Source organism: Rhinopithecus roxellana, chromosome 10, assembly GCF_007565055.1.
Source record: "Rhinopithecus roxellana isolate Shanxi Qingling chromosome 10, ASM756505v1, whole genome shotgun sequence".
Taxonomy (NCBI): Eukaryota; Metazoa; Chordata; class Mammalia; order Primates; family Cercopithecidae; genus Rhinopithecus; species Rhinopithecus roxellana.
The window spans coordinates 81,642,711-81,669,893 of NC_044558.1; the positions used below are offsets into that span (position 1 = coordinate 81,642,711).

At 46.8% G+C, this 27,183-nt stretch overlaps 1 protein-coding gene across 1 annotated transcript in view; it reads right to left on the reverse strand.

Moving 5' to 3' along the window:
* The window catches only part of DNAH10 (dynein axonemal heavy chain 10), a 184,638-nt gene that overhangs the window by 38,170 nt on the left and 119,285 nt on the right, over positions 1-27,183 (reverse strand). The window contains 11 exon segments of the mRNA XM_030938911.1: positions 2,671-2,751; positions 3,995-4,198; positions 10,012-10,183; positions 15,495-15,683; positions 17,504-17,671; positions 17,963-18,056; positions 18,998-19,170; positions 21,428-21,688; positions 23,371-23,523; positions 25,789-25,934; positions 26,871-26,990. Of these exon segments, the coding sequence (XP_030794771.1) occupies positions 2,671-2,751; positions 3,995-4,198; positions 10,012-10,183; positions 15,495-15,683; positions 17,504-17,671; positions 17,963-18,056; positions 18,998-19,170; positions 21,428-21,688; positions 23,371-23,523; positions 25,789-25,934; positions 26,871-26,990 (1,761 nt within the window).

Consider the following 27,183-nt stretch of genomic DNA (forward strand, 5'->3'; position numbering starts at 1 on the left):
CAAAAACATGATGCTAAGTGAAAGATGCCAGACACCAAAGGACAAATATTGCATGATTCCACGCACACAAACCCTCTCTAGAATAGGCAAATTCATCCAGACAGAAAGTAGATTCGAGGTTGCCAGGGGCTGGAGGGAGGGGCGGCGGGGAGCTAGTGTTTAATGGGTATGGAGTTTCAGTTTGGGATGATGAAAAAGTTTTGGCGACAGATAGTGGTGTTGGTTTCACAACATTACGAATGTGATTAGTGCCAGATGTACATTTCAAAATGCTTAAAATGGAACATGTTAGGTTACATATATTTTACTGTGATAAAAAATGATGTTAAAGTTTTTAATCGGACAAGAAAAGAACAGTATCACTTACTGGTGGCTTTTCAGGACCACAGCAGTGGTCCATGCCAATCCTTTTTTGTTTGTTTGTTTTTGTTTTTTGAGACAGGGTCTTACTCTGTTGCCCAATTCCTTCCCTACTGTTAGGAAGCCCTGTCTTCCCTAAAGGCCAAGACACCATGGCAGAAGAGCCTTGGGTTTTCTGAAGCAATCACCACCTCTGTCTCTGCCTGTTGCCCTCCCTGCCCGCCCAGGGGCTGGGTGGGATTATTCAGTTACCCACCGCTGGATGACACCCAGCACATACTGGCAAGGGTGGGCCTTCCTATACACCTGCTGAAAGAATTAATGATGGCTTCCAGTGTCAAGATCACATCACCTAGATCATCTGATAGGCTGTTAAATGCATTCAGCTCAAAGCAGAGAACGTCTCACGTTAAAATGAAGGAAAGACAGATTGAAAGTACTGATTAATCCAGATTCTGCAGAGCTCGTCTTGTTATTCCGGGGTTAGCAAAACACAGCCCCAGGGCCTATTTTACAGTGTGCAGGAAAAACTGTGCCTCACAAATACCTGTACCTTTGGGCATAGTCATCTCAATTCCAGGGGATATATTCTCTCTCTCTGTGTGTGTGTGTGTATGTGTGTGTGTGTGTGTGTGAGAGAGAGAGAGAGAGAGAGAGAGAGGTCTCACTCTGTTTCCCAGGATGGAGAGCAGTGGCACGAACTCGGCTCACTGCAACCTCTCCCTCCTGGGCTCAAGCAATTCTCATGACTCAGTCTCCTGAGTAGCTGGGATTACAGGTGCCTGCCACCACACCTGGCTAATTTTTGCATTTTTAGTAAATACGGGTTTCACCATTTTGCCCAGGCTGGTCTCGAACTCCTGGGCTCAAGTGATCCATCCACCTCGGCCTCCCAAAGTGCTGGGATTACAGGTGTGAGCCACTGCGCCCGGCCTCCAGGGAGTATATTCTAAGGAAAAGGAGTTCTAAGCAAATTCTAGGCAGCATTATTTATGATGCTGGAACACTGAATACTGAAAGCAAACACAAGCACTTCACACATGAAAATGGCAAACACGCCTCTGAGAACAAGGGTGCATCTGTGTCGGGGCTGGCCAACCACAGGCCAAACGACACATCCAGCCCACCCCGTTTCTGTAAATGAAACATAGCCATAGCAATTCATTTACGTGTTGTCTGTGACCGCTTTCATGATAAAATGGCAGAATCGAGGAGCTGCGAAAGAACTGTAAATATTTACCATCTGGACCTGAGATATATCATCAGAAAAGAGTCATTCTCTTGGCCCCTTTTCCCCTAAAACTGCATTACGATTAAAGTTATGATTTCTTCTTATATATAGGAATATTTATTTATTTATTTATTATCGAGTACAGATTTATAAGGTTGAAACTATTTTCAAGGTTACCCAGTGTCATTCCTCATAAATCTGCTCAAGTTAGGTCCAAAGAAAAAGATGTTCCCTGAAGACAGACTTCCTTTCTTCTTCAAAGATTAAAATTAATATCCGGCTGGGCGCCGTGGCTCAAGCCTGTAATCCCAGCACTTTGGGAGGCCGAGACGGGCGGATCACGAGGTCAGGAGATCGAAACCCTGTCTCTACTAAAAAATACAAAAAACTAGCCGGGCGAGGTGGCGGGCGCCTGTAGTCCCAGCTACTCAGGAGGCTGAGGCAGGAGAATGGCATAAACCCAGGAGGTGGAACTTGCAGTGAGCTGAGATCCGGCCACTGCACTCCAGCCTGGGTGACAGAGCGAGACTCCATCTCAAAAAAAAAAAAAAAATTAATATCCAAGGCCTTAGGTGTTTGAAACACTAGAAATGAGAAAGCAGAATGTTTGCTGAATTGTCCTTGGAGCATTCTTTGGGTAGAGGCCAGCACATGTTTTCTACAAAGAGCCAAACAGTACTCATACAGTCTCTGTTGCAATTATTCAGCTTTGCAGTTGTAGCATAAAAGCAGCCAGAGACAATGTGTTAATTAATGAGTGAGTCTGTGTACTAATAAAACTTTATTTACTAAAACAAGTAAGGGGCCAACTAGACAGCAGACCATGGTTTTGCCAACTGCTGCTGTGGAGAACACCTAATCAATTTTTATCCTAAATTGTCCTTATTAAGTCTCCTGAAATATCTTTGGGCTAAAACACCAAATATAAATCAAAAACATACTAACAAAATTAAAAGCCATTTGTTACCATAGGGTTTTCCAGTGAAGAAATCTACAAGACCAGAATTCAAAGTCAGAGAAGTGATAATAAATTGCTTTGTTGTATCAATAATGTAGTTCTCATAACAGCTGTGACTTACCTAGAAATGACTTTGCAACCGCATGGAGGGCTTGGGGAGGCCAGGGCATGAACCAGTCAATACCAGTGTTATTTACCATACCTTGAAAGGAAAGAGAGATTAAAAAGATGCTCCTGGCCTGGACAATGTGGCAAGACTCTGTCTCTATAAAAAATACAAAAATCAGGGCTGGGTGTGGTGGCTCACACCCATAATCCCAGCACTTTGGGAGGCCAAGGCAGGTGGATCATTTGAGGTCAGGAGTTCAAGACCTGCCTGGTCAACATGGCAAAACTCCATTTCTACTAAAAATACAAAAATTAGCCAGGCAGTACTGGTGTGCACTTGTAATCCCAGCTACTCGGGAGGCTGAGGAGGGAAAATCGCTTGAACCCAGGAGGCGGAGGTTGTGGTGAGCCGAGATCGCACCACTGCACTCCAGTCTAGGCAACAGAGTGAGACCCTGGCTCAAAGAAAAAAAAAAATCAGCCAGGCAGCATGGTGGTGCGCGCCTATAGTCCCAGCCACTAGGAAGGCTGAGGTGAGAGGCTCACTTGAGCCCAGGGGCTCGAAGCTGCAGTGAGCTATGATGGTGCCACTGCACTCTAACCTGGGTGACAGAGCAAGACTCTGTCTCAAAAAAAAAAAAAAAAAAAAAATAGAAAAAAGGATGTTCACTTTGCAACCCTGAGACGCTCAAGAACATGGATGCCATCTACAATAGCCAACAAGTTGCTGAATGAGCCAGATGTATTCAAATCTAGTTCATCAAAAGCAGAGTTCCTCACCCTTGGCGCTATTGACATATGAGCTGTAATCCTTTGTGGCAGGGGCTGGTTGTGCACTGTAGGGTGCTTTGCAGCATCCCTGGCTTCTACCCAGTAGATGCCACCTGGCTTCTACCCAGTAGATGCCAGTACTAACTACACTGCACGCTCCCTGGAGGTGTGACGACCAAAAATGTCTCCAGGCATTGCCAAGAGTCTCCTGGGAGACAACCTCCCCCGCCCCTGCCCCACCCACTAGAAACCTCTGCTCTAAAGGTTGGCATGTGGCTGGTGGAATTTTCCCAAATGGAAGGAAGCAGGGAGCCACCCTCCACACACTGCATGCGGGCCTCGCATGCAGGAGCGTGGGCACATCCTCCTGTCAGAGGGACATCATCCACGCCCACTGGCGTGGATGGGGCAGTGAGCCCCAAGCTACAGTGCAGAGCCCACATTTCCACCTAATGGTTATGTCTTGTTTTACTTTGCTGGGGGAACCTCTAGAGGTGTGGACAGACCCTCAGTCACACACCCTGCCAAAGCAGGGGAAATGGGTTCACAGGCTCCACCATGGGTACCTGGGAAGTTTCTGCACCAGGTCCTCAGGGTGTCCCCCACTGGCGACATGCCCAGGACAATGTGCAGGTTATTTGCACTTTTGTTCACGAAGTACTGCCACACGGACTCCTTGGCCGGCCCCATGCCTTGCTTCAGAGCTTCCTGTCCAATCTGACTCAGGATAGACTCCTTCTCCTCTTCAGGGAAAAGCGCAGGTACAATTCCTGGAAAAGGAAGACATGCTGATGATCTCTCTGAGTCCCAGGGTCACGACCTCTCTAGGCACTGACTGAAGTGACGGAAGGTGTGGAAACAGCCGCAGGTGCCGAGTCCAGAGAGCAGGGTGTGGGCCTGACTTGAGACCCGAGGCTTCCTGCTGCCTCATGGGAAGCCCTTAGAGCTGTCTGTCAAATGGGGATCCTAGACGCTGCCAGCTCGCCTGGGAGGATGACCGTGAGCATCACAGGTGAGCATACAGAGCATGAGGAAGCCTCACTTGCCTGTAACTCGGAAGCAGGGATTTTCAGCTGGGATTTGCCCCCAGGAAATACTGGGCAATGTCTGGAGATATTTCTGCTTGTTGCAACTTGGCAGGGAGATTGCTACCGGCATCCAATAGTTCAAGGCCAGGGATGCTGCTGAACGTCCCAGAGTGCCTAGGAGAGCCCCACCACAACAACCCAGACCCAAACGTCAACAGCACGTGGTCGAGAAACCCTGGCTACGTGGACTTCTTTCCCATGTCTACGCCGTTCCAAATTATGTAATACATTTTAACGCCCTCTCTGACGTTCTCCTGTGCAGGGAAGAGTTAACGTGGCAGGCCACAGCTGCTCACCTCTGAAAGGCCCACTCACCAGGTGGACCCAGAGCTGGCACCTGGGAACTTAGATTCCTGAAGGGCTTTCTCCCTGATTCACTGATAAGAGTGGCCCAACATGGGATGTGGTTTGGATCTGTGTCCCCACCAAATCTCATGTCGAATTGTAATCCCTAATGTTGGAGGTAGGGCCTGGTGGGAGGTGACTGGATCATGGGGGCAGATTTCTCATGAATGGTTTAGCACCATCCCCTTGGTGCTGTTCTTGTGAGCGTGAGTGAGTTCTCATGAGATCTGGTTGTTTGAAAGTGCGTAGCCCCTCCCCTAGCCTTGCTCCTACTCTGGCCATGGGACGCGCCTGCTCCCCCTTCACCTTCTGCCGTGACTGTAAGTTTCCTGAGGCCTCCCCAGAAATCAGCACCATGCTTCCTGTACAGCCTGTGGCACTGTGAGCCACATAAACCTCTTTTCTTTATAAATTATCCAGCCTAAGGTATTTCTTTATAGCAATGCAAGAACAGCCTAACCATTGTGCCCACACTGCTTGCGTATGCAACATATTCTGTGCTGACTACCCGCTCTCCCTCCGGGCATCTGGGATTTTGGCACGTGCCAGGTAGAGGTGCCTACATGAGCACCCCAAGAAAATCCCAGATCACTGAGTCTCCAACTAGCTCCCCTGGTGGGCAGTACTTCACAGAGTTGCCACAACTCGATGTTGGGGGATTAAGCGTGTCCTGTGTGACTCCCCGGGAAGAGGACTCCGAGGCTTGAGACTGGTCTTCCCCAGGGTCCCCCATGTGCCTTTTCCCTCTGCTGATGTTGCTCTGTGTCCTTTTGCTGTAATGACTCACAGTCATGAGCAAGACCACATGCTGAGTCCTGCGAGTCCTCCTAGCGAGTCACAGAGCTGGGATGGTCTTGGGGATCTTCGACACCGTTCCCAAGACTGCGAGAGACAAAGAGGAACTCACTCCCATGCTCCGCCTGCCCTCTCAGTCTCTCACTCCCCGTACTCCGCCTGCCCTTTCAGTCTCTCGCTCCCCGTGCTCCACCTGTCCTCTCAGTTTCTCCCTCCCCGTGCTCCGCCTGCCCTCTCAGTCTCTCACTCACTCCCGTGGCCCTACCTGCCCTCTCAGTCTCTCGCTCTTGGGGCTCCTGCCTGCCCTCTGTCTCTCGCTCATTCCTCTTCCACCTGAACTCAGTGCTGGGCTCTCCCTGGATGCTTTACTCGGGTCCCATGGCTTTACAAACCATGTGTCAGTGGCTCTGAAATTGATATCCCCACCCTGGGCCCCTATTCTGAGAACCAGACTCATGTACACACTGCCTATGTATTATGGCTGAAGTTGCATGTCCCCCCAGAAAAGATAGGCTGAAGTCCCCCGAGTAGCTCAGATTGTGACCTTATTTGGAAATTGTCTTTACAGAGATAATCAAGTGGAAATGAGGTCATTGAGATGGTCCCTAATCCAATACAACAGGTGTCCTTATAAAGGGAGGAAATGTGGACACAGAGACAGACAGCACACAAGGGCAAGGCCACGTGACAATGCAGACAGGGATAGGAGTGCTGTGCCTACAAGCCAAGGAACACCAAAGACTCAGCAGCCACCAGCAACAGATTCCCCCACCCAAAGCTCAGAAGGAACAGGCTCTGCCGACACCATGATCCTGGGCTCCTGGCCTCCAGAACTGTGAGAGTAGATTTCTGTTGTTTTAAACCACCCAGTTCGTGGCACTTTGTGACGACAGCCCCAGCAAACTAATCCACTATGCGACATCACATTCGCACATTGCTCACCTAGTGCAGCAAACTCAACACGCTGACAGTACCACAAGCCCAGACCTGGTCTTCCTCATCTCAGCGAATGGAAGCACCGATCACTCTCTCTGCCAGAAACCTGGGAGTCGCCCCTGATACCCACCCCCTCCCCGACCTACATCCAAATCCATGCAAGTCCTGTTGGCTCTGCCTCCCGAATACCTCATGAATCCACCGGCTTCTCTCTGTCCCCAGAGCCGCACCCTCCTCCAATCACTGTCACTTCCTGCCTACACTGCAGGGGTAGCTCCAAACTGGATACCTCTCCCATTCCTGTTCCCCTCTAATCTAGTCCCCATGGGGCACCGGAGGGATCTTTTAAAAACAAATTTTGGCTGGGCGCAGCCTTGGTCCCCTGCCTGAGCCCCAAAGACTCCCCTGTTAGATATCAGACCATCTGGCAGTTACTCGCCAGGGGCCCTTTTGGCCCAACTGTGACCAGCAGTCAGTCAACAAACGCCGCCACACCTGTAATCCCAACACTTTGGGAAGCTGAGGCAGGAAGAACACTAGAGCCCAGGAGTTCAAGACCAGCCTGGGCAACACAGCAAGACCCCATCTCTTAAAAAATTTTTTTTAATTAGCTGGCTTTGGTGGGATGCACCTGTAGTCCCAGCTACTTGAGAGGCTGAGACAGGAAGATAGTGTAAGTCCAGGAGTTGGAAGCTACGATGACCTATAATCATGCCGCTACATTCTGGCCTGGGCAACAGAGCAAGACCCTGTCTCTGAAATAATTAATTAAATAAAAGAATTAAAAACCCATAAATCTAGACTACATCATTGCACCGAGAATAAAATCTTATCTCCTATAAATGACCCACAAGGTTCCACGTCATAGACCCCTCCACCCCATCCCGATCCCTACACAACAGCTCCATAAAGGTGTCCATGGCATCCTAAGTCTAGGAATCTGCCAACAGGTTTCCTTATGTTTCCTGCAAAAAGGACTTTGCGGATGTAACTCAGTCAAGGATGGTGAGATGGGGCGAATGCTCTTGATTATCCAGGTGGGCTGGAGACAATCACAGGGGTCCTTACAAGGGAGAAGCAGCTGAGTTTGCATCAGGATGACAGAAGCAGATACTGGAGGGATGCAAGCCAAGGAGTCACGACAGGGTGGCCTGAAGCAGTTGGAAGACACAGGGAAACAAAGTCTCCCCAGGAAGCTCTGGAAGGAACCAGCCCTGCCAACACCCTGATTTTAACCCCTTAAGACCCTTTTCTGATTTCTGACCCCCAGGCGCCTAAGGTAATAAATCTGTGCTGTTTGGGGAAATTTGCTACAGTGACCACAGGGAGTATGATCATACACCATCTCTCAGGCCTCAGCTGAAAAGTCTCTACAATGATGCCTCCCCTGTCAGCCCTGAGACGGCTCCTGCCCACACTCTCTCTCACAGCACCTCCCCTTTGCTCTCATGACACTTGCCACAACCTGCAATTGCTGTATCTGTTTGTATATTTGTTGTTGTCGCTAACCAGCCCACTCACACCCTGAAATGTATGCTCCAAGGAGAGCAGAGGTCATGACCGTCTTATTCCCTACCAAACCCAGTGTCTGGAACAAACACTGTGGAATAAATCCAGGTGGATGACACAATCCCTCCTCTCAAGGAGCCGACAACCCACTGAAACGGAAGCGACTTAAAATGTAATGATCAAAATGCAGCAAATATACACTTAAAATGTTGTGCATTTCCCTGTACATAATTTTTACATCAAAAGAAAACACTCAACAAAACTTGAACTCTACATAGTGCCACACAGAAGCATTTAGCAGGGAGAGCAGTGACGTGCAATTGACTTTGAAAGCATCTAAAAACGAGATGGGTGGAAGCAGGGAAGGAAAGCTGTTTACATGTGTGACAAAGCAAGTGCAGTAAGACGTGAATGGAGGGATCTAGACAGCATGCCGGCAGATGTTCACAGAAAAAATTCGTTCAGCCTCACTGTTATGTTAGAGATTTTTTATAGTAAACGCTGGGAGGCTAGGGCTCAATGAATAACATGGCAATATAATAATGAATGTGGTCAGGTCCTGAAACAAACAAGCAATCAATGAAATAGGTCCCTGGGAAAGAAAAGAGGTCCCTGTAAGCCATTAGGCCAGGCAGTCAGCAGGGATCTTTGCAGGGCCCCAGGGCAGACAAGATAAAAACACAGTAAAGTGGTTGTGAGCTCGGCTAAGATGTTAAAAGTCCTGTGTTCAAGTCCCACCTCAGTGCCTTCCCAGCAAGGTGCCCTTGGATAAGGTAGGTGGCATCTCCAGTAGATTTCTGGGGCAGCCATGACTAATTACCACAAAGCGAGTGGCTTAAGACAAGAAATACAGACATCCGACTCTCTTGCAGTTCTGGAGGCCTGAAATCAAGGTCTCAGGGTAACCTGCCGAAAGCTCCAGGGGAAAAATCCTTCTTTCCCTCCTCTGGCTTCCGGTGGCTCTAGGTATCCTGTGGCTTGTGGGAATCCTTATGGGACCTTATTCTCTGTGTCTTCAACCTCCCTCTGCCTTCTCTTATAAGGACAGCTGTCACTGGATTTAGGACCCACCCTAAATCCAGGAAGGCATTTCAAGATCTTTAATTTAATTACATCTGCGAAGACTTTTTCTTAAAAAGGTCTCATTCACAAGTTCCAGGGGTTTAGGACCAGGATGTGTCTTTTGGGGGCCACCATTCAGCCTTCTACATTCAGCCCTCTACAGGGGGCCTCAGTTTCCTCAGCTGTGATATGTACCTTCCCTATTAGGTTTGATTGTTTTTCAGTTTTTTTTGTTTTTGTTTTGTTTTGTTTTTTGGAGACAGGGTCTCACTCTGTTGCCCAGGTTGGAGTGGAATAACATGATCATGGCTCACCACAGCCTCAACCTCCCAGGCTCAAGCAATCCTCCTGCCTCAGCCTCCTGAGTAGCTGGGACTACAGGCTTATGCCATCATGCCTGGCGAACTTTTTAAAAATACTTTTGTAAAGACAGGGCCTCAAACACCTGGGCTCAAGCCATCCTCCCTCCTTGGCCTCCCAGAGTGCTCGGATCACAGGCGGGAGGCACCAGACTCGGCCTCTCATCAGGTTTTTGTGGAGACAGGAATGCATGATGCACACTTAGCACAGCCCAGGGCATGGCCAGATGCCCAGACACCACCTGTTCTTACTGCAAGGGCACTGCCATCATCGCAGACGGAGAGAAGGGGGCACACTTGGGAGACTCCAGGACAGGAGGAGCCAAGGAAGATAATGAGACCTATCTCAGGGGCCCACTGTGAGGGAGGAACAGGGACACCCGGACAGGGCTAGCCACAGTGTCTGGAGGTGGTAACTGCTGAAGAAAGCGACCTCCCTTCAGAGCTCAGCAGGGAGCTGGCCACACTGGGCCCCAGCCTTGGCTGTACCTGAGGTCAGCATGTTGTTGATGAGCTCCAGGAAGCCTTCCTCAACCACATGGGCATCCGTGAACAGAAAGATCATCGCTTTGTTCTCGATCCCGAGTTTCAAATAGAGGCTCTTCAGGTCTTCCCGGAAATTGTTCTCCGAGTAGCCTCGGCTCAGTAGGATCTCAAACACCTGTAACACAGACATGGAGCACACGGGCGTCACCATCACCAGCCTCCCTTCCCTGCAGGCTCTGGGGCAGGGATGCTGGAGGAGAGGGCAGAGGGCACGGGTCTGTCCAAACTCGAGGAAGTGGGTCAGGAAAGAAGAGTCTGGAAGGGACTCCCTATTATGGAACAGGAGGGGGAAGCCCCATGAGCCTAGCAACAGAGGAAAGCGGGGAAGAATGCACCCCGAGGTGAGCGCCAGCCATAAACTGCAGTTTACAGAAAATCAGGCCCCATGGGAAGATGCACACAGGAAGAAATAAACAGGCACTTTAACTTCTTGACAGGAAATCAATGTACACACGAAATCGACGTAAATGTGAATAAGGACATAAGTTTAGAGCACGCTTTTTCGGCTCAAGGGTTTCTTTTCTCTCAGAAGTAGAAATTAAAACTTTCATTGCAACCAGTGACTGTCAGAAACATGTCAGATTTCCAGGAACTGAGAGATCTCTCTCTGTTCCCTACCTCCCTCAACCCTGTGCATTGATACACATGCTTCACTCACACTGTCACACACACAGTCACGCTCACATGGTCACACTCAGCCACACACTCACTTGCACCCTGGCATGCACTAGAACACGCACTCACACACACACACACACACATACACGTGCGTGCACACACACCCACATACACAGCAACCAGGATACCTTCTGGCCAATAGACTCTGGTCTCCAGCTCTGCCTGTCACCTGCAAACCTTCCTCACCCCTCCCGAGTGCGGCCGCCTCCCCTCCCAGCAGCTCCTGGCACTACTCTCTGAACACCTGTTCTGACCCCACTACCCAACCCTCTCCACTTCCTCACTTCCTAGGGCCCAGACACAGCCCTGTGTGTTCTCAACGTCCTCTAGATCTCTGTCCCTCAACATCCTCTCTGCTGTTCCTCGAGGCGCTACTTCAGGGGAAAATGCCTCAGATTTACCTGGACAAATCAACAGAAAAAGAAAAAAAACCTTTCTAGTGGGAAATGCCTTATCCTACAGAAAACTGTGGAAAACAATTGCAAAACAGTTACATTTTAATAATGATTGATTTCAATTATGTATTTCATCAGATTTAAAGGTAGATCAAGCATATTAGTTTTTCCCTTTTTTACAAATACCTCAAACAAAAGGCCAATATTTGTGAAATATTGGAAGCTGGATTCATTGAATGAGCTGTGATTGCTCTCCTCTATAAAGAGTTCTCACAAATCAATAAGTATATAAAGAGGCAACTCACAAAAGAGAAAAGGTAAATGTCCAATGAATGTATAAAAGGATATTCAAACTTTACTGTTAATTGGAGAAAGGGTCATTTAAACTGCAATATTTTCCACCTATAATCTTGACAAATATCAGAATGACAATATCCAGTATTGGCAAGAATATGTGAAAATAGACATTGCCAGTTGCATAAATTAGCATAATCCTTTGTGGTGGGGTGATTGGTTGTTAATAAAGACACTTTTTTCCTTTCCTTCTGTCCTGCATCCCCAGGTCCTTTCCACTCCAAGGAGGCAAGCTCCACATGAGTTTAGGTTCAACCTTTCCAGTGCAAAATCTGGTGCCATGCAACAAAAGCCTTAAAAGAACATACACCCTTTAACCTGCCAATATACCAGTTTCTAAAGAAAGTGATCCTATGAAGATCCTATATTCAAAGATACACAAACAAAGGTGTTAATCACTGCACTGTTTGTAATAAGAAAACAAGGACAAAGCTAAATGCCCGCCATTGGAAATGGGTTATGTGTGGCATATCCAAACAATGGAATACTGTCCAATGTTTCCAAAGACAGTGTAAATACATATTCATTGACTTGAAAAGAGGCAGTGATACAGTGGGGAAAAATTGCATAAGTTATGTATAACATTAACCCATTGCTGGTAAGAAGGAAATATGTTTGCATATGAATGCACATATGGTCCCCAACTTCCTCTGGTTCAGCTGAGAATATTTTCACTTTGCTGTGGTACAAAAGTACTACACTTTCAGCACACTCCTCAACTTACGATGGAGTCACATCCAGATTAAACCCATTGTAAGCTGAATATATAAATCAGAAGTGCATTTTCAGCTTATAATATTTTCAACATATGATGGGTTTATTGAGACAGCCCTATTGTAAGTTGAAAAGTGTACATTATTCCATTGGTTCCCAGACCAAAAATTAAAATAACAGAAAAAGAATTTTAAAAAAGAAAAGTATACACTAAAATGCTACTGGTGCCTAACAGTGGCGATCTTTAGGTGATGAAATTACAAATGGTCCTTATTTTCTTTAGACATTTCTGCATTGTTTGAATTGTTGCAGTGAGTATTATTCCATTTAGAGGGAGAGAAATGAGTGAGTCCATCACAATAGTGATTCTTACTCTGTTCAATGGACTGAATGTTTGTTCTCCCCACAAAAAAAAAAAAAAAAAAAAAAATCATTTGTTGAAATCACAACCCCCAATGTGATGGTATTTGGAGGCTGTGCTTTTAGGAGGTGATTAGGTGATGAGGGTGGAGCCCTCACGAATGCGATTAGTGCCCTTATAAAAGGGACCCCAAAGACTTTTCTTGCTTTCATCCATCCATGTGAGGATGCCATGAGAAGCCAGCCATTTGCAACCCAGGAGAGGGCCCTCTCTGAAGTCCGACCATGCTGCAACCCTGATCTTGGAATTTCCAGCCTCCAGAATGGTGAGAAAGGAACGCCTGCTGTCCATGAGCCAGCCAGTCTACCGCACTTTGTCACAACAGCCTGAACTGCCTAAGACTCTCTGTGGTAATGGCGATAATGCTGAGTTAAATCTGATACCAGAAAACAGGCTGAAGACAAACAAGAAAGTCTGTGCAAAAGAATACCTCTTAGGTCACGAGTTCGAGACCAGCCTGGCCAACATGGTGAAACCCCGTCTCTACTAAAAATACAAAAGTTAGCCGGGCGTGGTGGCGGGTGCCTGTAATCCCAGCTACTCGGGAGGCTGAGGCAGGAGAATCGCTTGAAGCCAGGGAGGCGGAGGTTGCAGTGAGCCGAGATCGCATCATTGCATTCCAGCCTGGGCAACGGAGCGAAATTCCATCTTGGCGGGGGAAAAAAAAACCTCTTGCTTGCTAGGAGAAGGGTCATGAAAATGACCCTTTCACAAGAAATATCTTCTCTAAAGGTGGACTTATCAAAGGGGTCTGAGGTAGACGTGAGGGGTGGCCAAGTGTCTGAGAAGAACTGAGGCTGAATACAGATCCTGTCCTGTACCACACACCCAGAACAGGCACGGACAAACCTTCAGTCCATTGCACACAGTAAGAATCACTATTGTTATGGATTCATTTCTCTCTCTCTAATTGGAATAATCCTCATTACAACAATTCAAGCAATGCAGAAATGTCTAAAGAAAATAAAGACTGTCTGTAATTTCATCACCTAAAGACAGCCGCTGTTAGGTACTAGTTGCATTTTAGTGTACACTTTTCAGCTTAAGATGGGGTTACATCTCGATAAACCCATTGTAAGTTGAAAATATTATAAGCATGCATGTGTATCATGCAACCAGAGGCAAAAACAGGCATTTTGGATAAAGGAAGACCCGAATAGTGGAAGAAGTCAGATATCAGAGAACTAACCAAGGGTCGGGGAGAAAAGCGTGAATCAGGGAGATGACTCTCTTCAAATTACATCTCAATGCACAGTGTCTGCTCCACTTCGAGAGGCCCCTTGCGGGTGAGTTACATGTGCAACCTGCAAGGAGGTACCTGTACGATTCTAAGAATGGTGTGGACAAATGGGAACCTTCAGATGCTGCTGGTAGGAATGGAAAACGGTGCAGCCACACCCTGGAGGTTCCTTAAACGATTAAACATAGAGTCATCATAGGACCCCGCAATTCCACTCGTAGGAGCGTACCCAAGAGCAATGCAAACTCACATCCACACAGAAATTTGTGTATGAAAGTTCACGGCAGCACTGTCCACAAAAGCCAACAGGTGGAAACAACAAACAGGCCCGGCAGTGGATAAAGGAAACGTGGCATAGCCACGCAAGGGACTCCTACTGGCAAAAAAAAAAAAGAAATACCGATGCGTGCTATAACGTGAACTTTGAAAGCATTGGGCTAAAAGAAAGACACCAGACACAAAATAGACACACACACTTTTCACATGAAAGTCTAGAATAGGAAGCCTATAGAGACAGAAAGTAGATTAATCATTAGTTGCTCAGGGCTCGATGAGGGGAGGGTGCAGAGATTAGGGTGGTATCACTAAAGGGCATGGGATTTCTTTTTTTTGAAACCACAAAACGTTCTTTTTGTTTTTTGTTTTTTGTTTTGACAGAGTCTCACTCTGTCTCCCAGGCTGGAGTGCTATGGCACAATCTCAGCTCACTGCAAACTCTGCCTCCCAGGTTCAAGTGATTCTCCTGCCTCAGCCTCTGAGTAGCTGGGATTACAGATGCGCACCACCATGCCTGGATAATTTTTTATTTCAGTAGAGATGGGATTTCACCATGTTGGCAAGGCTCACGAACTCTTGACCTCAAGTGACCCACCAGCCTCAGCCTCCCAAAGTGCTGGGATTACAGGTGTGGGCCACCGCGCCCAGCCAATGCCACAGAAGTGTTCTAAAGTAGACACTGGTGCTGGTTGCACAGATCTGTGAATGTGCCAACAAGCACTGGCTTGTATGCTTTGAATGTGTGGATTGTATGGTCTTGAATTCCATCTCAGTAAAGCTGTTTAAAAATACAAGATTCTAAGATTAACCCAGATCTGTATGTGCAGGCTGTGCAGATATGGCAGCCAGCAAATTGCCAGTCCCATATGACGGGTCCACTGAGGTTTGGGCCAAGCCCTCCCCATATGAACTCACATCACCGTTCGCAGGATTTGCTTGTATCTGACTTTCTAACTTGATCGACATTCTCCATCCTAAAAACAAGACAATACAGATGGTCCCCGGCTTTGATGGTTCCAATTAGGATTTTTCAACTTTACGATGGGTTTATTGGGATATTAAATGCATTTTAAACTCACGATATTTTTGACTTATGAATAGTTTATCAGGAGGTAGCTCCATCCTAAGCCAAAGAACATCTGTACACAGATGCTTTGGCTATTCAGTTAAAACATAGTAATATCAAGCCAAAAACAAGAGATAATAAAACAAACCAAAAATATCCACCTCTACACTCTATGAAAACATCATGTTATGATCTGCTGTGGATTGCTCCAATAGGTACATGAACTACCAAACGCAGAAACTGTCATCATAAACCTGTTTCTGGGAGGGTATGTGGACTGACCTCACAGCCGGCTGTGAAGGCAGCCAGCCTCGAAAGAGACTGCTTCCCTGAGCCCCCTACCCCGACCAGCAGGGCGTGGCCGCGGTCCATGCGGATGATACGGTGCACCCGGGTTAAATGCTCCAGAGCGTCGTCAAAGAGAACCAAGTTCATTTTGGTGTTGCTTTCATTATACTCTTCAAGAATTTCCTGCATTAAAAAAAAAAAAAAAAAAGAAGTTAAAACCCAGCACGGTAGGTTTTACAATCTATCCATCTGATAAAGGGCTAATATCTAGAACCTACAAAGAACTCAAACAAATTTACAAGAAAAAAACAAACAACCCCATCACAAAGTGGGCAAAGGATGTGAACAGACACTTCTCAAAAGAAGACATTTATGCAGCCAACAGACACATGAAAAAATGCTCATCATCACTCGCCATCAGAGAAATGCAAATCAAAACCACAATGAGATACCATCTCACACCAGTTAGAATTGGCCATCGTTAAAAAGTCAGGAAACAGCAGGTGCTGGAGAGGATGTGGAGAAACAGGAACACTTTTACACTGTTGGTGGGACTGTAAACTAGTTCAGCCATTGTGGAAGACAGTGTGGCAATTCCTCAAGGATCTAGAACTATTAATACCATTTGACCCAGCGATCCCATTACTGGGTATATACCCAAAGGATTATAAATCATGCTGCTATAAAGACACATGCACACGTATGTTTATTGCAGCACTACTCACAATAGCAAAGACTTGGAACCAACCCAAATGTCCATCAATGATAGACTGGATTAAGAAAATGTGGCACATATACACCATTGAATACTATGCAGCCATAAAAAAGGATGAGTTCATGTCCTTTGTAGGGACATGGATGAAGCTGGAAACCATCATTCTCAGCAAACTATCGCAAGAACAGAAAACCAAATACCGCATGTTCTCACTCATAGGTGGGAACTGAACAATGAGACACAGGAAGGGGAACATCACACACCGGGGCCTGTTGTGGGGTGGGGGTGGGGGGAGGTATAGCATTAGGAGATATACCTAATGTAAATGACAAGTTAATGGGTACAGCACACCAATATGGCACAAGTATACATATGTAACAAACCTGCACGTTGTGCACATGTACCCTAGAACTTAAAGTATAATCATTTTTAAAAAATAGAATTTAAAACCCAGCACGGTGGCTCATGCCTGTAATCCTAGCACTTTGGGAGGAGGGAGGATAACTTGAGCCCAGGAGTTCGAGACCAACCTGGGCCATGGAGCAAGACTCCGTCTCTACAAAAATAAAAACAAAAACATTAGCTGGGCACGGTGATATGTGCCCATAGTCGTGGCTACTTGGGAGGCTGAGGCAGGAAGATCACTTGAGCCCAGGAGGTTGAGGCTGCAGAGAGCCGTGATCATACCACTGCACTGTGGCCTGGGTGACAAAGACCGACCCTGTCTCTAAGTAAATAAATAAATAAATAATGTCTTAAAGGATCACTGGATTTTAAGAGACAGACTCCCTCCTTTTGTCCAGAGGAGATTAAGAATGGAAGAAAGATTTTTCTGAACATCTACAGTAGTTAAAATAATTAAACTGTTTGGGTCTTCGAGATTAATCTAGCTTTCACAATCAAGATTTCCATCTGCTGGGCTCTGACTGGCCAGCAGTGACCCAAAGCAGGCAACAAGGCTCATCTCATGAATTAAATGAAAATGAATATCAGGGAGTCAAACAAGTGGTTCCCAAACCTGGCTGTGCACCAGAATTGGGGACCCTCCATGGACCCAGCACAGCACATCTCACGGGGTGGCTGCCCAGGAGTCTGCTTAACAATTTCCTAATGTCACTCCCAAGCATGCTGGATGTGGGAGCCACCGGACCAGACACAAGTCCATATTTCAAGCCCTCAGACAGAGCCACAGGTGTTAGGCTCCTGGGTACCCATGCAATGTTCAGCTCCCGCTTGGCCCATGCTCAGGAGAAAGTGAGCCCACGGACAGGGTGGGGCTCATCCCCACCTGGAACAGAGCCTTGGCCGCCTCGTAGTCCTGGCTGTCTTCATAAATGCGTGGTTCTCCCTCGTGCAGAGCCATCCGGAAGTCTCCAAACAATATGGGATCCCTCATCACCACCTCCACGTCATCGTTGAAATGTTCCGTAACCAAATCACCTAAGTGCTGTTGTACCTTGAAACAGAAGCCCATTTAAGGACCCAAACTCAACAACAGTACACGAGCTAAAACTTGTTAGGAACAGAGGATATGCTATTATTATCTAAAATCATTTGCATTCTATTTTTTTTTCAGTTGCCGCAAGGCGCTTAATAACCAACCCACCCTCCTTTGCCCCATTGACCTCTCGTGCCTATTTTTCTGCAATTCGTGTCCTATATAAAAACACTTTTGGCGCTTGTTTATTTTCCTGAGTAGAATGTTCTGGCTGAGTTTCGCACTTGCTGGTGCACTGGAAGTACTAACCAGCTGCTTGTCTGTTTCACTGATCAGCCGGTCGTGGAAGACTCTCAGACATTCATTCCTCCAGACTCTCACCATCTGGGCCACCGTCTGGAATCTGCAGAATGGAAGGGACAAAAGTCAGCCAGGAAGTCACCTGCAGGATCCCAGGGCTGACAGCTGTGACATTCAGACAGACACACAGGGCGCAACAAAAGCCCAACATTTCTCCAGTCCTGCCCCCCTAGTCTCATGTTAATGAAATCTAACCAGAGAATCCAACAAAAGCTAATAAAGTCAAGTCATCATCCGTAGCTTATCTTACTGTAGGAAAGAACAGTAGTAGTGGCCGACATCTCCTTTTTCTAAGAGCCAACTCCATCTGGTCTCAGTTCTAGAACTTTCCCTGCGTTCTAGCAAAGAACCGTCACTCCACCTGAAACACCTGGAGCTGCCCTCTCCTGACCGCCCCTGATATTCTACATGTTTCAAGGCACCAAAGAGCAGGATACATGAAAAATTCTCAACTTATTCTTCAGTATCTTCTGGATTCATAATATGAATCCACATAACTGGACTATGCTTGCAAATCCACACAGACTAAAGTAGACATTCATGTGAAGGTATAAGCCTAGTTTTAATGGAGGATTTCCCTATACCGTGACTTAAATCCTTTCTGTCCTCTGCTTACTTCTCACAAAGACACACATCCTATAACCAACCAGCAACGACTGAGTTATGTGAGCAAACGGCTCCAGGCAGGCAAATTCCAACTTCAGAACTGAAAACGAGAGGTCAGCAACACAGTCCTGCCCAAGGGGTGTTGATAGGCCTGTCCACACTTCTGCTTCTCTTGGTTCTACCTGTTTCAATTCAAAGGCTTACAAAGCATCAAGCCTTAAGCCAAGCATTGGTCTCTCTTCTTCAACATAAGCAAAGACATTGGGTAATTAATTCATACAATGATTCATCAAATCCATCGATAAGCCCTCTGTCTTAAAAGAATAAGAAAACCATCATACCTGTGGGGCATATTTTAGTAAGAGAAACCAAACTCACCGCTCCGGGTTAGTGAGGACAAGACCATTAAAAACCCGTGAGAGATCTCGAAGGTTGAAGATGTAATGGAACTTCGACGGAGTGGGAGGTAGGTCTTGCACAATAATTTTGTAAAGTGCTAGCGTGCAGAATGTCAGCTTGCCACTCACAGCCACAATGCTTTCATGAAACGTCTGAAAAATGCAAAGACACCCCCCAACAGACAAATGTCCTTCAGTAGATGGATGAATAAACAAAACGTGGCAGAGCCGTACAATGGAATATTACTGAGCTATAGAAAGGAATGAAGTTGACCACGCACAGTGGCTCACACCTGTAATCCCAGCACTTTGGGAGGCCAAGATGGGCAGATCACCTGAGGTCAGGAGTTCAAGGCCAGCCTGACTAACATGGTGAAACCCTGTCTCTACTAAAAATATAAACATTAGCTGGGTATGGTGGTGTGCACCTGTAATCCCAGCTACTTGGGAGGCTGAGGCAGGAGAATCTCTTGAACCCAGGAGGCGGAGCTTGCAGTGAGCTGAGATCACGCCATTGCACTCCAGCCTGGGTGACAGAGGGAGACTCCGTCTCAAAAAAACAAAACAAAACAAACTAGGAATGAAGCACTGACAGACACACACTGCAGCACGGATGACCCTCGAGAACATGATGTGGAGTGAAGCAAGCCAGGCACAGAAAGTCACGTGCTTTATGACTCTATTTACATGAAATACCCAACATGGAAAACTCCATAGAGACAAAAGGTAGATTCATGGTTCCTGGGAATGAGAGGTGGGATGGGAGTAAGTGCTAATGCGTATGGGTTTCCTTCCGGGGTGATGAAAATGTTCTGGAGTTAGACGGTACTGATGGTTGCATGACACTGTGAATGGACTAAATGCCACTGAATTGTATACTTTAAAATGACTATAATAACTAATTTTGTGTTATGTGATTATTATTATTTTTTGAGATAGGGTCTTGCTCTGTTTCCCAGGCTGGAGTGCAGTAGCATGATCACAGCTTACTGCAGCCTCCACCTCTTGGGCTCAAGTGATTCTCCCATCTCAGCCTCCCTTGTAGCTGGGACTACAGGACACTACTATATTTGGCTAATTGTTTAGTATTTTTTGTAGAGACAGGGTTTCACCACATTGCCCAGGCTGGTCTCAAATTGCTGGGATCAAGTGATCCGCTCTCCTTAGCCTCCCAAAGTGCTGGGATACAGGTGTGAACCACCATGCCCAGCCATTATGTGAATTTTACTACTTATTTTTTATTTTTACTTTTTTTTATTATTTTATTTATTTATTTTAGATTGAGACTCTGTTGCCCATGCTGGAGTGCAATGGCACAATCTTGGTTCACTGAAGCCTTCACCTCCAGGTTCAAAGAATTCTCCTGCCTCATCCTCCCAAGTAGCTGGGACAACAGGTGCCCACCACCACACCCAGCTAATTTTTGTATTTTTAGTAGAGATGGGGTTCTGCCATGTTGACCAGGCTGGTCTTGAACTCCTGACCTCAAATGATCCACCTGCCTCAACCTCCCAGAGTGCTGGGATTACAGGCCTGAGCCACTGTGCCTGGCCTGATTTGTTTGTATTGCTCTAGATTTTCACACTAACAAGTCAACATGATGTGAAACCAAAGCCCCCAACCAGCCCTCAGTGGGAGTTTTGACTAGCACAGACCTCACAGTTTTGAAAGCAAATGTCTTCAGGTAGGGCATGAACGGGCCAGGTGCTCACAGTTCCTACTGGTCATGCCTGGCCACTCCACACCTTTATCTCAGCCACCTGGCCCCTGGAGCCTCTGAGTGTGCAGACCCCGCTTTAGCAGGGAAACGCCAGATCAGAAGAGGGTTGTTTAAATGAATAGATTTCATTTGGAGGAGCCGAGTAAACCATAATAATAACAGCAGTAACTAGTAACTAATGAGTAGCTGCTATGCACTAGGCAGTGTGCACTAGGCAACCTTTACACACATTTTCTCTCCTGTCATCCTCCCAAAACCCAGTGAGGTGGGGACCATCATGATCTCCCCACTCCAAATGAGAACGAGGTTAGGAGAGTTCAAGGGACCTGATCCCAGAGCAGAAGGGGACTGACTCCAGGGTCTCAGCCTGCTAGTTGATTCTTCGCTGTCACTCACTGTGGCATGAGCACCTCAGGGCCACATCAGGACTCCCACGAGCCCAAGGCACTTTTGCCTCCATGGACCCCTTCCTTCATAAAAACACATTACAATTACATTTTATAATGACATTGCATAAAGATGATTTTTTCTTCTGATTTTGAAATAAATTAAAACATTTTCATAGGCCCTTGAAAGTATTGAGGGCCCTAGGCTTTGACCCTGCTGTGCCTAATGGGTAAGTCAGCCCTGCGTATGTTTCCTCCCAACACAAGGTCTTCCGGTTTAGACTTCTAATTAAAATCAAGTTACCGAGGTATGGCCTTTCAGGATGGAGGAATAAATTAAATGCAGAGACTCCTCTGAAGGAAACGGCACGCTGAAGACACTGAATAGTGAAATAAATCTCGGGTCAACTTCATTGCGGCCTCCTCCGGCTTTTCCCATTGCAGCGATAAAGCCAAGGTCTCGAATGCTTTTACAGTTCAGCTCCTTCCCACGGTCATATAAGTAGCCTTTTTCCAACAGCAGCTTCAGCAAGGCAATTGGCTGCTGCGTGCCATATTCATCCACCTTGATTTTTATAAAAAAGAAAAGAGAATAGTGGTATCGCAAAGCGGGAGTCAGAGAGGCCTTGGCTGACCATCCGAACTCAAGCTCATTTCTCCCGTCACTCTCCAGGGCACCTCGGTTTCAGTTTCACAGGGCTTCTCAAAGGTTGCAACTGTATATATCCATCTGTGATGGTGTTTTTTGAAGTTTGTCTCCCTTACGATACTACGGCTTCCTGAGGGCAGGAACTGCATAGGTGTTGACTACACAGCACCAGTCTCATAGGAAGAGCTGAATAAATATATGTTAATTCAATTAATGAACAGATGGATAGATGGATGGATGGGTGGATGGATGGACAGACAGATGAATGGACAAATGGATGGATGGGCAGATGGACAGACAAGAAGTCAACAGTGCAGTCCCACCCGGGGGTGTGATATGCCTGTCCACACATCAACACTTCTGCTTCTCTTGGTTTCACCTGTTTCAACTCAGGGGCTTACAAAGCATCAAGCCTTAAGCCAAGCATTTGTCCCTTTCTTCATTTAACATAAGCAAAGACATTGGGTAATTAATTCATACACTGATAATGACAGACAGATTGGCCCATCCATTGAATGGACAGATGGATGGACAGATGGATAGATGGATAGATGGATGGATGGATGGACGGACGGACGGACGGATGGATGGAGATGGATGGATGGATGGATGGATGGATGGATGATGGATGGATGGATGGATGGAGATGGATGGATGGATGGATGGATGGATGGAGATGGATGGATGGATGGATGGATGGATGGATGATGGATGGATGGAGATGGATAGATAGATGGATGGATGGATGCATGGATGGACGGACAGGTGAATGAACAGACGGGTAGATGGATAAATGGACAGCTAGATGGAAAAACAGACAGACGGGCAAAGAGAAGAATAGATGGATAGATGAATAAATATATGACGGAATGGACAGATGGATGGTTGGATGGATGAACAGATAGGTAGGTAAATAACAGATAGGTGGACGAAAAAACAGACACATGGATGGATGAAGGGAAGAATAGACTGATAGATGAATGAACATATGGATGGATGGATGGATGGATGGATGGATGGATGGATGGATGGATGGATGAATGGATGGATTCTGGCTTTGCATACAGTCCTTCTGGAAATAGACTTTCAGAAAAAAAATGGTTCTATGAAATAATGTAAATTTTAATTCTAGTATGCTGAGAAAACTTTGTACTTCTCAGGCTCTGTCCCCAGAAACATACTCAAAAGGCAGCCAAAGTTTTTCTTCCTTGAAAAGTCCAGCGGAATTCTTGGGAAGTATCTGCCCTGATGCCTCCCGTGTACACGGGGCCAACATCAGTATTATTAATTTAAAGAAGAGCTCCTTTAGAAACTACTTCCTCAAATACATACTGAATTTAGTTCAAAGGCTGCCGGCTACCTGCTTCCCTCCTCTAAGAAACTAGGGAACGTGATTAGTCAGGGCAAGGTCACTCTGTGTAAGAACAGCATCCCAGGCACATTCTGCCCTAGGCTGGCTCCCTGCAGCCTGCGCCCTGCAGACATTGCACAGAGGTAAATACCAATGTTCTCATACTCACTTCTAACACACACACACACCCATGCAAACACAAGCACTGTCTTGACCCATCCCTCCATCTGCTTGAGCGTCTAACTACCCTTGGCATATTCATGTCATCCATGAACACCAGCAGGCGTTTTCCCATGGGCGGGCCGTAAGTATCTTTGGTTCGCTTTTCCACATTTGCTTCTAAATTTCTTTGGATATCCATGGACGTGGTGCGGGAGGAGAAGTTGACCATTAACACAATCTGAAGCAGAAAGAGATGATGTGAAAAGCCAGCCTTTTCTTCAGGGTAGCAGCAGTAAACATTTGCACACAAGCTAGCAACTATTTTGCAAATCCCTCTGAACTAACTTTTTAATAACCCAGTGTGAGTCTGTGCTTCATTATTTTCTAAGTGCTAAAGCAAGAGTTCCTCTTTCCTTTCAGCAGATTGTATGAGTCAATAGCGAATTGTCATATGTGAGCCTTGGGGACAATGTGACATAGAAGAAAGTAGACTGAGGGTCTTGTTTCTGCACAGTTCTAGCAAGGCGACTTCCAAAAAGCCATTCAACCTTTCAGAGCCTTGTTCTTCTCACTTGTAAGATGATTGTAATGGCATCTTTCTGGACTACTTCATAGAGCAATTGCATCGTATGAGATGCAATATCCAACAGTATTTTCAGTATGACAATATTCAAACATAAATCACTATCATGTTGGCTGTATCTAAACAGGTCAAAGACAGCATGAACAAGTGGTTCAGGCTTTGGGACTAACTGCAGGTGGGAAGGGTGAGGGAAGCCCCCTGGATGCTCACGCATGTGTCCTCAGCCCTCCTGCCATGCTTAGGCTGGCGAAAGCTCCTTGAGTAGTGGTTCTCACACTTAACTAATTATGCATCAGCTCCACCTGCAGGGCATGTGCCACACACCTTGCTGGGCTCCATTTCCCAGAGTTTCCAATTTGGTAGATCAGGGCGCTTTTTGTTTTTTTTATTTTTAGGAGATAGGGTCTTGCTCTGTTGCCCAGGCTGGAGTGCAGTGATGTGCGATCATAGCTCACTGCAGCCGTAATTCCCAGCCTCAGGTGACCCTTCTTCATCAGCCTCTTGAGTAGCTGGGACTACCAGGCACAAACCACCATGCCTGGCAGTCTGGGATCTTTTTTTTTTTTTGAGACAGAGTCTCGCTCTGTCACCCAGGCTGGAGTCCAGTGGCGCAATCTTGGCTCACTGCAAGCTCCGCCTCCCGGGTTCACAGCCATTCTCCTGCCTCAGCCTCCCGAGTAGCTGGGACTACAGGTGCCCGCCACCATGCCCGGCTAATTTTTTTGCATTTTTAGTAGAGACAGGGTTTCACGTGTTACCCAGGATGGTCTCGATCTCCTGACCTCGTGATCCACCTGCCTGGGCCTCCCAAAGTGCTCGGATTACAGGTGTGAGCCACCATGCCTGGCCTCTGGGATCTTTTAAACAAGTTTCCAGTGATGCTGAGGCGGCCAGTCTGGGGACCATACTTTGAGAACGAACCTCTGCCTTCCATAACCCTCTCCATGTAGGGCACCCAAAGTGCAGGTGCACACAAGCTGAACGTGTTGAAGTTGAATGTGTGCCTTGCTAAAGCGACTGTGTTCAGGTGCACCTGGCTGAGCTGATGAGCACCAGCTGCAGAGTCCTGGGGGAGGGGTGTTGTGACAGAGGCTCCCAAATGCGGCATCCTAGTGCCTGACTCCACAAACCCGTAGGTCCCCCTGGCTGTAAACCCCGCCATGCTCCCTGTGCACATCTCCATGTTTATCCCACCACTGCCTGTGAATCCCTACAGAACAGATCTTCACAGCTTGTTCACTTCACTTGTCCTGTGCACCCCGCAAACTCCATGCTGGGTACATATCTGACCCCCTACAAATTGGACACGTAACTGGCTGAAGGAAGGAAAGGAAACACTTGAAAAGTTTTAGAAACCCAAAAATGATGGTGAATAATGTGACAGCCAGCCTCTAAGACGGCCCCAGATCCTCCTCGCCTCCAGGTGTGCATGCCCTGGTGCAGGCCCCTCCCACACTGTATCAGGGTGTATAGGGTGGATTCTGTCTCCCCCATAGATTAGGGCAGAAGGGAGGGTATGTGACTTCCAAGGCCAGGTCATAAAAGACATCATAGCATCTGCTTTGCCACCTGTCTTAAGCACTCACTCTGGAGGAAGCCAGCTACCATGTTGAGTACACCCAAGCCATCTCTGGAGAGGGCCCCATGGTGAGGAATGGAGGCCTCCAGCCTTCAGCCATCTCAGATGAGGATCTCAGATGAGGATCCTCCAGCTCTAGCCAGGCCTCCAGATGTCTACAGCCCTGGCCAACAGCTTGACTGCAATCCCATGACAGCCCGAGCTAGAAGCCCTCAGGTAAACCACTCCCACATTCTTGACCCACGGAAACTGTGAGATCACAGTGTTTGTTGTATGAAGCTGCTATGCGCTGGAGTGATTTGTTAAACAGCAATAGATAACTCATATGAATAATGACTTACATTAGTTTCTTCACTCAGATTTTTGAGGAAATTCTGGGTAGTGGCTGTCTTAGAAGTGCCAGATTCACCAACAAAAATAACAGGTTGCTTAATTTTAACCATTTGTTCCAATATCCAGGTAGACCGAGTGGTATCCACTGTGTGAACTAAAATAGATATTAACAATAGGGGCATCTCAGCAGCTCCAGTAGGGTGAGCACTGGGGGCAACGTGGAATTGTCCTAGAACCCCACAGATCCCATAAAAAACAGCAGCAAAGGCCAAGACATGAGCTCAGAAACAGTCACCCATTTAAGTGTATAATTTATTGACTTTGGCACAGTTCTACAGCAGTGCGATCCTCACCACAGTCCAGGTTTAGAACACCTAAGCTGTTTTTAAGATGCAATTCTGACTTATACACAGGATATTAAAAACTCAGCTTCTCTGTTGCTGACATCACTCAGACCCCTGCGGGATTTAACTTCCTGACCAACACCTTCCTCTGAAGAGACAGTGAAACCACAGCATCACGTGTGGCTCCCTCCTGCATTGGCATGTTTTCATCCTGATGGACTCCTGAGAAAACAGGGACGTCCCACTCTACAAGCTCAATGGACCAAAGTCAGACACATGCTTTGTGAAATTATTCAGCCCATATTTTATCTAAACAGCCAGAGGGATGCATTCTAAATGTGGCTCAGTATATAAACGCCCATGGCACACAGCTTTTCAAGTGAGCGCCCTTTATAAAACACTGCCTCATTCCTTGCCATTTGGTCCCCACCCAGACAGCTCTGCGGACTGAAGATGAGCCTAGGGAAAGGCAAGGGGAGGCGAAACAGCATCTCATCCACCTGTGGGGATCGGCCTGCTGGGGAAAGAGCCACGGAAGATACTCAGAGCCAATAGCTGACAAAAATACCAAAGGGGTCACCCTCTGTGCCCAGGAGGGCCCACGGCTCACCCTCTTCAATTCTTCTCTACCAGCTCTCTGCGTGGGACTTAGAGGACCACAGGAGCCATGGGATCTTCTCTGCCTCCTCCTAGAGTGAGGATCACACACTCCTAAACCCAGGAACAAGGATTTGACTATGACTTACCCAGGATGTCGATAAATTTCCTCTCGGGGGCATGAATATACTCTGGAACTAATTTACTCCATGGGACCCACCGACTCTGTTTGTTATCGAAATGAAAATCATACAAGGTTGGAAGCTGACCTGCAGGAAATAATGGCTGATTTCACTTGAATCATAAACATGGAAATGTAAACCCAGTTCTGGCACATGCTTGAAATGAACTAATGTTGCGTGTACCGCACGGAGGCCATAGTGAGTACTTCAATGCTGCTCCTTTACTGGACAGATATCGAGTACCTTGAACTAATGCTACTCATCACTGGACACATACCAA